This window comes from Dendrobates tinctorius, unplaced genomic scaffold (genome assembly GCF_039654945.1).
Source record: "Dendrobates tinctorius isolate UK_male_01 unplaced genomic scaffold, ASM3965494v1 ptg000111l, whole genome shotgun sequence".
NCBI lineage: Eukaryota > Metazoa > Chordata > Amphibia > Anura > Dendrobatidae > Dendrobates > Dendrobates tinctorius.
The window spans coordinates 30,036,684-30,050,291 of NW_027361779.1; the positions used below are offsets into that span (position 1 = coordinate 30,036,684).

Below are 13,608 nucleotides of genomic sequence, written 5' to 3' on the forward strand. Positions count from 1 at the left end.
TCTTTTCTCCATGCTCAATGTGGTACACACAAGGACACAGGACAGAGGTTGAGTCAACTTTAATCCATGTCAACTGGCTGCAAGTGTGATTTAGTTATTGCCAACACCTGTTAGGTGCCACAGGTAAGTTACAGGTGCTGTTAATTACACAAATTAGAGAAGCATCACATGATTTTTCGAACAGTGCCAATACTTTTGTCCACCCTCTTTTCTTATGTTTGGTGTGGAATTCTATCCAATTTGGCTTTAGGACAATTCTTTTTGTGTTTTTTTATTTAAGACAAATGAAATGAAGATAATAATACCAAAGAATTTGTGTTTGCAATCATTTTCAGGAAGAAACTGAGTATTATCTGACAGAATTGCAGGGGTGTCAATACTTGTGGCCACAACTGTACTGCATTTGTCGGCAAGTCCTTCCCAACCATGACGTATATATACTGCAAATATCGGAAAGGTGTTAATTTTGTAAATATCGTACAATGTGATTTTATGATTTTTTTTTTAGATTGTCTCTCACAGTTGAAGTGCATCTGCGATAAAAAAGTACAGACTTCTCCATTCTTTGTAGGTGGGAAAAATTACAAAATCGGCAGTGTGTGAAATACGTATTTTCCCCACTGTATAGCAGACAGACAGATCTTCATGCTTACCTGCTTTCCAAGAGGATACTTTGGAAGAATGCATGTGAAATTATGCAGACACCTCAAAATCGGGATAAAGTTTTCATGATACATGTGCAGATCTTCCAAAAACTTTTTGGCCGTTTCCTAAAAAATAAAACTCAAAACTATTGCACACACACTATATAACATAAGTAAACTACTGAGACACAGTCCCATTGCCACAGATGTATAAATTCCAGCCCCTAGCCATGTAGTTTACATTCAAACATTTGTGAAAGTTCTTTATTTCACTTGTTTATATCGACCATCATATTCCACAGCGCTTTTCAGACATCATCATTACTCTCCCCATTGGGGCTCACAATCTACTGTAAATTCCATATCAGTATTTCTTTGGAGAAGGAGTTTTTCTAAATTCGCATGTGGTACTACAATAGGATGTCACTGTTGTTACAAGTCAGTTCGTGAATGTAATTTTTCTTTCTTTTTCATGGTGAACTATGAGTGATATTATTGAAGTTTAGGAACCACAATGGCAGGCCACAAAGTTACAGAGCGAGGTCACTGAGTGCTAATAAGCATTATGCAGACAATTCTCCAATGCTCTGCTGAGTTAAAGCATACCTCCACTGGCTTGAAAATCAGTACAAAACCTCAATGAGTTTTCCATGGCCGGGATGCTGCATGCTTGCCTTACATCACCAAGCACAAAGTTGCATATAGTAATATAAAGCATGCCACATCTTGACCATTCGTGTCACTGAACAGAAAGGTAAAGCCTCTTACATTGTGGAAAAGAGAAAATCTTTAGGATTCAACATAAAAAGATATTTTGGCGTATGCTTCCAACTTTGTTGAAACAGTTTAGAGAGGGCAGTTTTCTGTTGCAGCACGACAGTGCCCCAGTGCAGCAAGCAGAGCCCATGGACCAGACAAGAACAGAAATAGACTAGTAATGTGCACACATGAATAAAAGACATAGGCAGATAGCACATTGCAATATGTCCCATGGTCATGATAAACCCATGTAAATGATGGATCAGGTCACTCTCCCCCCACATGCCGTATTGTATGCATTATATAGTCTATTTGAGCCTCTATTAAGAGCTCCTTCATGGCAATATTTTGATTTTCTCAACTTTGCTATACTGGGGGACTGACCAATATCACCTTTTCTGACTTGGTGGGGGGTTGATCTGATCCATCAGCATTTACAAGGGTTTATCGTGACCATGGGACACACTGCAATATACTATCTGACGTAGTGCCACGAACCGGGGATTCCTAGCCATTGTACCCAGTATTGTTATTACCCAACTAGCTTTGCACTCATTTATTACATGTGTTCCTACTATGTTCGGATGGATTAGTATATGCCTACATCTTATAGATCACTATAAGCCCAGCTGGGTCTGTTGCATAGTTTTTCCTATGTATGATGATCATGGTGGATCATTCCAGTATTCAATTATGGTTTCATGTTTTATTGGGTTCTGTGCAATATAATATTTGCTCACCTGTACTGTATAACTGAGCATCGCCCAGGGTGCACTGTAGTTAGCGTGGATAGAGTCTGCTGTGGTGTTGTTGTTATGCCGGTTTTATCATGTCACTTAGTTTTTGTTCAATAAAATTATTCTGTATTTTTCAGGTGTGCACATTACTAGTGTATTTCTGTTTCTGTCTGGTATCTAATGCGGATACACCTTAGATATATGGCATGCATCCACTCTATTCATATTAGCAGAGCCCATAATGGCATGCTGGGACGAGTTCGGTGTGGAAGAACTTGCTTTACCTTCACAGAGTCCTGGCCTCAACCCTACAGAACTAAAATGGAGAGTGTAAACTAGACCATCTTGTCCAACAATGTCTGACTAGAATAAGTTAGACCTACTAATAACTACTCTCCGTAGGAGATTAGCAAGGAGAGGTCCCATAAACTAAAACATAACTTTTAATACAATCACTAAAAAACCCTGGATAAACAAGGTGGTAACCAACAAAAGACATAACAAGTGATGAAGTGCTTGTGCTTAAAGTCAACCAAGTTACTAGGGGACTGCCCTTGTGAGGGCAGGAGCAATACAGGGGGGGCATGACCGGGGATGATAGGAAATCTCCCGCCCCACAAATATTATCTTTCTGCTCCTGCATGTCTTTGCCCTGCTGATAAGATCAACTGAACTGGTGAGACCAAACCATCTTTTATTGAGCACTGGTTGACTTTAAGCACAAGCACTTTAACACTCATGTCTTTTGTTGGTTACCACATTGTTTATCCAGGGTTTCTTAGTGATCATAATAAAAGTTATGTTTTAGTTCATGGGACCTCTCCTTGCTAATATCCAACAATGTCTATCCTCACAAATGCTCTTCTGGATAAAAGAGCAAAAACTCTGACAGGCACACTGCAAAAACTTGAAGAAAGCCTTCCCAGAGGAGAAGCTGTACAGCTACAAAAGGGAGACCAACTTCATATTAATTCCGATGAATGGGATTTCAGAAAAGTTCTTGTATGTGTCTGAACACTTTTGTCCATGCAAGTAATTTAAACTATTGATCAAAAGGAGTAAATTCTGCAAAAAGGTTGTCAAAACATTCACATCATACTATATTAGATCATATTATACTGGAAATACTCTTATTTATTATGCTTTGCTTAAATAGCGCCATTAATTCCACAGTGCTTTACATACATAATCATCGCTGTCCCCATTGCGGCTCACAATCTAGATTTCCGGCAGTATATCTTTGGAATGTGGGAGGAAACTGGAAAACCCGGAGGAAACCCACGTAAACACGGGGAGAACATATAAACTCCTTGCAGATGTTGTCCTTGGTGGGATTTGAACCCAGCGCTGCAAGTCTGCAGTGCTAACCACTGAGCCACTGTGCTGCCTCTCAGGTGACAGTTTGTAAATGTGAAGAATAAATTAAATGTAAACTTTCAGAAGACAATTTAGATATACTATGAGAGGTCACGCAGACCTTGAGAACAATTGTAAACAAACATTATCAATCAGTGTGATGCTAGTGACTACTCATGGACAAACTGTGAAGATGGGTAGTCAAGAGGTCCAAGGTCAAAAGTGAGGAGGATACATCAGACAGAGGGGTGAGAAAGAGGCGTAGTGAGGAAACAGTTTGAGGTCAGAATTCCAAGAAGGTAGCGGATCATGACAAAAGGGTTAGGCAAATGGATGGTCTAAGGCAGATTCATCATTGAGCAGCAAAGATCAGAATACAAAAATAGGAGCACAGAGCAAACACACACGACTTGAGCAAAGCTACAATTGGCAGAAATCTAAGACAGAGAGACGGCTAAATAGCCAGGCAATTACTCCAAACAGGAGACACACGGAGGAAGCCCTAGCCCTGATTGGAAGGTTAAACTGTCACTCAAAAAACTGACAGTTCAGCACGCCACAGCTCAGGATTGGACGACTGAGCTGTCCATCACCATACTGACAGCTCAGCCCTGTTCTAGACTGGACTGCAGAATAGTCATTCACACACCGATAGGTGGAATCATAACAGGCAGTACCAGCTCAGTAATAAATAAAAAATAATAATCTTTATTTTTATATAGCGCTAACATATTCCGCAGCGCTTCACAGTTTGCACACATTATCAGCACTGTCCCCGATGGGGCTCACAATCTAAATTCTTTGGAATGTGGGAGGAAACTGGAGAACCTGGAGGAAACCCACGCAAACACGGGGAGAACATACAAACTCCTTGCAGATGTTGTCCTTGGTGGGATTTGAACCCAGGACCCCAGCGCTATAAGGCTGCAGTGCTAACCACTGAGTCACCGTGCTGCCCAGTAACAGATTTCATATGATGGGCATCTAAATGGTCATAATCTTATACATGAGGTTAATTACAACCACCAAGTACATCCTATCACTGTCTACAGATTGCAGATATTAAAGGGCTTCTCATAGAATAACAATAACTAACGGAAATGTCGATATTTTGAATTAACAAATCACAATCATTTTCTCTAGACAGGCAATTACTGCATAATTAAAATAGCTGGCACATTGTTACACTGACAAAAACCTGTGCTAGAATGTTAGGCTAGGTGAATGTGCAGTAGGAAGCTTCACTGCTGTGATTTGATGTGGTTATATCATGTGGAAGAAGTGTGTTTACTGCGAAATGTGTAATTAAAAAACGCATTAACACCGTTCCTGGATTTTGATTTTTTTCTCCTATATTCGTTGTACTGGTTGTATGACCTGTGGCTCTGACTGACACACCTAATATCACAAAAGTGAGTACACCCCTCACATTTTTTGTAAATATTTTATTATAGCTTTTGATGGGACAAAACTAAAGATATGAACCTTTGATACAATGCACAGAGAGAAAACTTGGCACTCAAAACATTTTTTGCAGTAAAAGAATCCATTTATTAACATCCAGGTGACAATTATGTTAAACGTTTTTGGTCCCAGATTGGACCTTCATCAGAACTGGTTCAGAGATATTGTCCTGGGATCTGCGCGGGGCTCTCATCCACAGCGACGGAGGTCGCTCCCACATATACGCTGCTGCACACAGATCCCAGGACAACATCCAGGCATCTTGTCTCATTGAGGTGTCATTACACAAGGCGGAATATAGAACCATTCTCTGAGCCAGTTCTGATGAAGGTCCAATCTGGGACCGAAAACGTTTAACATAATTGTCACCTGGATGTTAATAAATGGAATCTTTTACTGCAAAAAAAATTTGTTTTGAGAGCCAAGTTTTTTCTCTGCAGATAAGACGGGCTGGATACCCTACTTGAGCACCAATACTTCATACTGTATGAGTGCCGTGTTTATCTATATTGAGCTTTGATACAATGCAGTCAGTGTACACCTTGTATAACAGTTTAAGTTTGACGTGCCCTCTAAATAACTCTCAGTGGGAAAAACAAAATCTTGTAGTTATTATTCCTTTTAATGACACTCTCACTATGCTTGACTGTAGGCAAGACACACTTGTCTTTGTACTCACATCGTTGCCGCCACACATGCCATCTGAACCAAATGGGTTTACTTTGGTCTCATCAGACCACAGGACATGGTTCCAGTAATTCATGACCTTAGTCTGCTTGTCTTCAGCAAAGTGTTTGTGGGCTTTCTTGTGCACCATCTTTAGAAGAGGCTTCCTTCTGGGATACAAATTACATGCAATGTGCGGCTTATGGGCGGAGAACTGACAGGCTGACCCTAACCTTTAACGTCTGCAGCAATGCTAGCAGTACTCATACATCTATTTAGAAAAGATCACCTATGGATATGACGCTGAGCATGTGCATTCAACTTCTTTGGTTGAACATGGCGAGGCCAATTCTGAGTGGAACCTGTCTTGTTAAACCACTGTATGGTCTCGGCCACTGTGCTACAGCTCAGCTTCAGGGTGTTCGCAATGTTCTTATAACCTATCCCATCTTTACGTAGAGCAACAATTCTTTTCTTCAGATCCTCAGAGGATCCTTTGCCATGAGGTGTGATGCTGAATTTCTAGTGAACAGTATGAGAGAGTCTGACAGCGATAATAGCAAATTTTACACATCTGCTCCCCATTCACACTTCAGACATTGTAGCCTAATGAGACACATGACACCTGGGAGGGAAAATGTGGGCACCATTTGGCCATTTTCACTTGGGGTGTATTCACTTTTGCTGCCAGCAGTTTACACAATAATGGCTGTGTTGAGTTATTTAGAGGACATACCAAAGTTACACTGTTTTACAAGCTTTACACTTACTACGTTACATTGCATCAAAGCGTCATATCTTCAGTATTGTCCCATGAAAAGATATAAAATATTTACAAAAATGTGAGGGGTGTACTTACTTTTCTGATATACCATATATACTGCTGTGACTCAGAGGTACCATGTATTGTCATTCAGAAAGATATGATGGACAGCAGTGTGCAGACTATCCTGGGGATACTTCCCCTCTATAATTGCAAGGGCCTTATCAAATGGCACCAGTATATATGACAATCGGCTGATGAGCTAAAAATGTATTATACATTAACCGAAACAATAACTTCTGATGAACCCTGTGTAAAGGGGAAAAGCGTTGACTGTTTTTTTTTTAGTAATGAGCTTTAAGCTTTGTCTATAGTATTGAGCTTTAAAAACTAGGACAGTGAACTATTTCTATTGTTTGTTAATGAGCCTGGAGTTCTATATGGTATTCAGTCCCAAAACTACGGGGATGACTCTAAGGGTACCGTTACACCTAGCGATGGACCAGCGATCCTGACCAGCGTTATGACGCGGTCAGGATCGCTGGTGCATCGCTAGGTGGTCGCTAGTGAGCTGCCACACAGGCAGATCTCACCAGCGACATAGCTGGGGACAGGGATCGCTACTTACCTGTCAGACTCGGCGATCCTGCGTCCTCCCGCCCGGCTCCACGCGTTGCTCGTCGGCGCCACAGGAAGCCCAGCAGGAAGTGGCCGACGAGGAATGGTCCAGCAGCTTCTCGCGCGACCAGCGATAATCAGCGGGGGAGCCGGTCGGAGGTAAGTATCACATGCAGCGATATCGCTAGCAATATCGCTGCAACGTCACAAAATCGGTGACTTTACAGCGATATTGCTAGCGATATCGCAGTGTGTAACGGGGGCTTAAGGGTTGGTTGACCAAGGGACTGCTTACTTGTGACTTTTTCTACTGGTGTGTTTTAATACCAATATGATGCAACTGCTGTATAAGAAAAAGATTTTCTCCTAAACTAACTGCACTAGTACTTGTTATGGTAATGAGATCTGGCTGACAAAACCAGGTCTACCTAGGTCTGATATATTGAACCACTCCTGCTCCACTGATGTTTTTTCTTTTTAAACAAAACATACTGTAATTTGCTGTGTATTCTTTTTCAACTAAGGGTACCGTCACATTTAGCGATGCATCAGGGATCCCGACAACGATACGACCCGGTCAGGTGCATCGCTAAATGGTCACTAGTGAGCTGCCAAACAGGCAGATCTCACCAGCGATGCAGCAGCGGTCGTTACTTACCTGTCAGACGCGGCGATGAAGACGTCCTACCGCCCGCGTCCACGCGTCGCTCGTCGACGCCACGAGGAAGCCACCGACGAGAAACGGCCCAGGACGTTCTCACGCGATCAGCGATAGCATGCGGGGGATCCGGTTGGAGGTAAGTATCACACATAGCGATATCACTAGCAATATCGATGCTGCGTCACAAAATCGGTGACGCTTAAGCGATATCGCTAGCGATCTCGCTTAGTGTGACGGGGCCTTTACTGCACTGGCACTTTTTAAAATTAACCTTTTGGTATCATACATACCTCTATGTTAACTCCTCTCTTTGATATCAACAGAGTATATCTGTAAGAAGCACTAGTATGTTTTGATTATCCCTCCCTTCCAACAGGGTTTGATAGGGAGAGAAGGGCGAGCCATCGAGGGGGCATCATCTGCGGTCTAGGGTGCCAACCTCTGCCATATGGTGGGAGAGAGGGTGAGGAACCAAATAGGGATAGATTGTGTCCCCTTATTTGTGTATATTAATTGATATATTGTACTTGGTTTTGTTTTTTTTCATACGATTTTTTTAAATAAACAAATTAAAAGCCATATTTTGAAATTATCTTTCAAGGTACAACAATTGGCGGTGATTTTTGTTCAAAGTAGTAAGTACTCAAATCTCTAATAGGCTGTGAATTCACTTTGGACAGCAGTGTGAGCAGCCTCTTCTTACCTCAGAACCAAATGGTATCTCTATTATTAGATTAGACAGACAGGGTGGACAGCAGTGTGAGCAGTCTCTTCCCTTAGAACCACTGGTATCTCCAATATTAGATCAGACAGGGTGGACAGCAGTGTGAGCAGCCTCTTGCCTCCGCATTCATGATGTGCTTCAAGTGGATATTACGATCCAACACTGGAGATAAGTTCCTACGCATGAAAGGAGGGGGAAGCTGCCTACTGTACATGCTCAGAGGCCCCCGTCTATTAAGTACAGGTTTCTGTTAGTGCAACAAGTTGACAGCCATTTTCGTTCCATAGTGATTACCTTTCTGGAGAAAACAATTGTGATTTGCTAAATAAATGTATTCATGAAAGTATTTACAGTGGCAATACTTTTAACTGTCTTTTTCTTTCTATTTCAAGAGAACGCCTTTAAATACTGCAAAGCATGCTTGAATGTTAGAGACACTTCATACTTTCTTCTTATTATTCATGATTTGTTTCAATAGGTTACCAGAAGAAATGAACTTGTTTTAGTTTCTCCTGATGTGTTCATTTGTAATAATGTAAATATAACTTGACAGGCGCTTTCTACTGGAATAGCTAGAGTTGATGGAGATGAAAAAAAAGCCAGAAAAATCAATAGACTTCCCAATTACTCCAAGAAAAAGACAAGAAGGGCTGAGTGAAGCACACCCATGGGAGTATAGAAATGCAATTGTGAAAGGATGAAAACTAGCTGTACCTGAAAGGCAGAAAAAGTGGCATCAATCAAGTTTGATAGAAAGAAAAATACATACTTTGTGATCTGCCCAGGGAGACATGATGTGCCAGGATTAAATTAGTTTTTTTCTCTTTTGTGAGCAGTGAAAGCATTAAAATGAAAATCTATTAAGCAGTTCTCACAAATTATCTGCCCAAATCACAGCTAAAATGAAGAAACATATGGCAAACACTAAAGAACAGTACAGTGGGTATGGAAAGTATTCAGATCCCTTCACATTTTTCACTCTCTCTTTCATTGCAACCATCTGGTAAATTCAAAAAAGTTCATTTTTTCTCATGAATGTACACTCTGCACCCCATCTTGACTGAAAAAAACTGAAATGTAGAAATTTTTGCAAATTTATTAAAGAAAAGCTGAAATAATACATGGTCATACAGTTGTGGCCAAAAGTATTGACACCCCTGCAATTCTGTCAGATAACTCAGTTTCTTCCTGAAAATGATTGCAAACACAAATTCTTTGGTATTATTATCTTCATTTAATTTGTCTTAAATGAAAAAAACACAAGCGAGAATGAAGCAAAAGCAAAACATTGATCATTTCACACAAAACTCCAAAAATGGGCCAGACAAATGTATTGGCACCCTCAGCCTAATACTTGGTTGCACAACCTTTAGCCAAAATAACTGCGACCAACCGCTTCCGGTAACCATCAATGAGTTTCTTACAATGCTCTGCTGGAATTTTAGACCATTCTTCTTTGGCAAACTGCTCCAGGTCCCTGATATTTGAAGGGTGCCTTCTCCAAACTGCCATTTTTAGATCTCTCCACAGGTGTTCTATGGGATTCAGGTCTGGACTCATTGCTGGCCACCTTAGAAGTCTCCAGTGCTTTCTCTCAAACCATTTTCTAGTGCTTTTTGAAGTGTGTTTTGGGTTATTGTCCTGCTGGAAGACCCATGACCTCTGAGGGAGACCCAGCTTTCTCACACTGGGCCCTACATTATGCTGCAAAATTTGTTGGTAGTCTTCTGAATTCATAATGCCATGCACACGGTCAAGCAGTCCAGTGCCAGAGGCAGCAAAGCAACCCCAAAACATCAGGGAACCTCCGCCATGTTTGACTGTAGGGACCATGTTTTTTTCCTTTGAATGCCTCTTTTTTTCTCCTGTAAACTCTATGTTGATGCCTTTGCCCAAAAAGCTCTACTTTTGTCTCATCTGACCAGAGAACATTCTTCCAAAACATTTTAGGCTTTTTCAGGTAAGTTTTGGCAAACTCCAGCCTGGCTTTTTTATGTCTCGGGGTAAGAAGTGGGGTCTTCCTGGATCTCCTACCATACAGTCCCTTTTCATTCAGACGCCGATGGATAGTACGGGTTGACACTGTTGTACCCTCGGACTGCAGGGCAGCTTGAACTTGTTTGGATGTTAATCGAGGTTCTTTATCCAACATCCGCACAATCTTGCGTTGAAATCTCTTGTCAATTTTTCTTTTCCGTCCACATCTAGGGAGGTTAGCCACAGTGCCATGGGCTTTAAACTTCTTGATGACACTGCGCACGGTAGACACAGGAACATTCAGCTCTTTGGAGATGGACTTGTAGCCTTGAGATTGCTCATGCTTCCTCACAATTTGGTTTCTCAAGTCCTCAGACAGTTCTATGGTCTTCTTTCTTTTCTACATGCTCAATGTGGTACACACAAGGACACAGGACAGAGGCTGAGTCAACTTTAATCCATGTCAACTGGCTGCAAGTATGATTTAGTTAATGCCAACACCTGTTAGGTGCCACAGGTAAGTTACAGGTGCTGTTAATTACACAAATTAGAGAAGCATCACATGATTTTTCGAACAGTGCCAATACTTTTGCCACCCTCTTTTTTATGTTTGGTGTGGAATTATATCCAATTTGGCTTTAGGACAATTCTTTTTGTGTTTTTTCATTTAAGACAAATTAAATGAAGATAATAATACCAAAGAATTTGTGTTTGCAATCATTTTCAGGAAGAAACTGAGTATTATCTGACAAAACTGCAGGGGTGTCAATACTTTTGGCTACAACTGTAAGTATTTAGACCCTTTGCTCAGACACTCATATTTAAGTCACATGCTGTCCATTTCCTTTTGATCCTCCTGGAGATGGTTCTACTCCTTTATTGGAGTCCATCCGTGTTTAATTAAACTGACAGGACTTGATTAGTCAAGGCGCACACCTGTCTATATAAGACCTCACAGCGCATGTCAGACCATATGAGAATCATGAGGTCAAAGGAACTGGCCAAGGAGCTCAGAGACAGAATTGAGGCAAAGCACAGATCTGGAAAAAGGTTACAAAAGAATTTCTACAGTACTCAAAGTTCCTAAGAGCACAGTGGCCTCCATAATCCTTAAATGAAAGAAGTTTGGGACAACCAGAAGTCTTCCTAAACCTTGTCCGTCCAGCCAAACTGAGCAATTGTGGGAAAAGAGCCTTGGTGAGAGAGGTAAAGAAGAACCCCAAGATCACTGTGGCTGAGCTCCACAGATACAGTAGGGAGATGGGAGCAAGTTCCACAAAGTCAACTATCATTGCAGCCAGGGCCGGCTCCAGGTTTTTGAGGGCCCCGGGCAAAAGAGTCTCAGTGGGCTCCCCCCTTTAACACATACCACGATTCATGCCGTGTGACATCCGTGGTGCCGGCCAAAAATGGACTTGTCTCTGTGTGGATCACAGGGACACGCATGTGATCCACACGGACACTCGCTCTGTGGCAAAACACGTTCATGTGAAGGAGGCTATTGATTAGTAGTGTACACATGAAAGAATGAAAGAGAGAAAGAAAGAATAGAGAGAGAACAGAAAGAGAAAGAAAGAACAGAGAGAAAGAAAGAAAGAGGGGAAATAAAGAACAGAGAAAGAAAGAACAGAGAGAAAGAAAGGAAGAACAGAGAGCGAAAGAAACAGAGAGAAAGAGAAAGAAAACAGAGAAAGAGAAAGAAAGAACAAAGAAAGAAAGAGCGGAAAGAAAGAACAAAGAGAAAGAAAGAACAAAGAGAAAGAAAGAACAAAGAGAAAGAAAGAGGGGAAAGAAAGAACAGAGAGAAAGATAAAAGAAAGAAAAAAGAAAGAAAGAAAAAGAACAGAGAGAAAGAAAGAGTGGACAGAAAAAAAAACAGAGAGAGAGAACGAAAGAAAGGTGAAAAAAAAGAACAGAAAGGGAGAGAGAGAAAGAAAGGAGAAAGAAAGAACAGAGAGAAAAAGAGTGGACAGAAAAAAAGAACAGGGAGAGCGAGAGAGAAAAAGAAGGAGGGGAAAGAAAGAAAGAACAGAGAGGTAGAGAGAAAAAGAAAGAGGGGAAAGAACAGAGAAAAAAGAGGGGAAAGAAATAGAAAGAACAGAGAGAGAGAAAGAGAGGAAAGAGAGAACAGACAGAGGGAGAAAGAACAGAAAGAAAGAAAGAAAGAAAGAAAGAAAGAAAGGAAGAAAGAACAGAGAGAGAGAAAAAAAAGATTAGAGAGAAAGAACAGAGAGAGAGAAAGAAACAAATAAAGAAATATTGTATAAAGATACCATAGCAGCCCGGCTCCCATTGTAGTGCCCACCTGAGAGTCCTGGTGCAGGACATATCATGATCCGCTCACATGGCCGACATCCCCGATTCCAAGGCGATCCCGCTGTCCGCTCTGTCAGAGGAGGACACGGTGATGGATCTAAAGCATTCCCTGAAGTGCCTCCATGGTTCCGTCACAATATCCTCCCGAAATTACCTCATTTCTGGTTAGATTCCAGCACGTCACTTCCGGTAGAACGTTACGTGCGAGTTTTAAAGTGCTCCTTGGGGCTCCGCCGTGTACTCCTATGTCCGCAGAAAAAGTAAGCTTCCGGCTGGGGCAGTCTCTCTTTCTCAAAATTCGGACTGTCTCGCTGGATCCGGGAGGTTAAAATGCTCCCCACCATACACCTCGTACACGCACGGCTCCACTTTGTATGCCTCGTACACCTTGTACACCCCCGGCTCTGCTCCGCTCCATAAATACACGGCTCAGCTCCGTACACCTCGTACACACACGGCTCCGCTCTGTACACCACATACACATGCGGCTCCGCACACCTCATACACACATGGCTCCGCTCTGTACACCTCGTACACACACGCGGCTCCGCACCATACACTTCATACACACATGGCTCCGCTCCGTACACCTCGTACACACACGGCTACGCTCAGTACACCTCGTACATACACGGCTACGCTCAGTACACTTTGTACACACACGGCTCTGCTCCGGTACACCTCGTACACACGGCTCCGCTCCGGTACACCTCATACACACACGTCCCTGCTCCGGTACACCTCGTACACACGTGGCTCTGCTCCTTATACCTCATACACACGCTGCTCCGCTCCTTACACCTCGTACACACGGCTCCGCTCCGTAAACCCCGTGCACACACTGCTCCGCTCCGGTATACCTCGTACACACGGCTCCACTCCGTACACCTCGTACACACACGGCTCTGCTACATCCACCTTGT

General features: G+C 42.2%; 1 protein-coding gene across 9 annotated transcripts in view; it reads right to left on the minus strand.

Moving 5' to 3' along the window:
* ORC3 (origin recognition complex subunit 3) overlaps positions 1-13,608 on the minus strand; it is a 142,649-nt gene that overhangs the window by 35,344 nt on the left and 93,697 nt on the right. For all 9 annotated transcript variants that reach the window (XR_012234811.1, XM_073589598.1, XM_073589596.1 and 6 more), the window contains one exon: positions 654-770. Coding sequence is in view for 8 of the 9 variants with exons in the window: in XM_073589598.1 (XP_073445699.1) it covers positions 654-770 (117 nt within the window). In the remaining variant the exon portion in view is untranslated. The remainder of the gene's footprint in view (positions 1-653; positions 771-13,608) is intronic.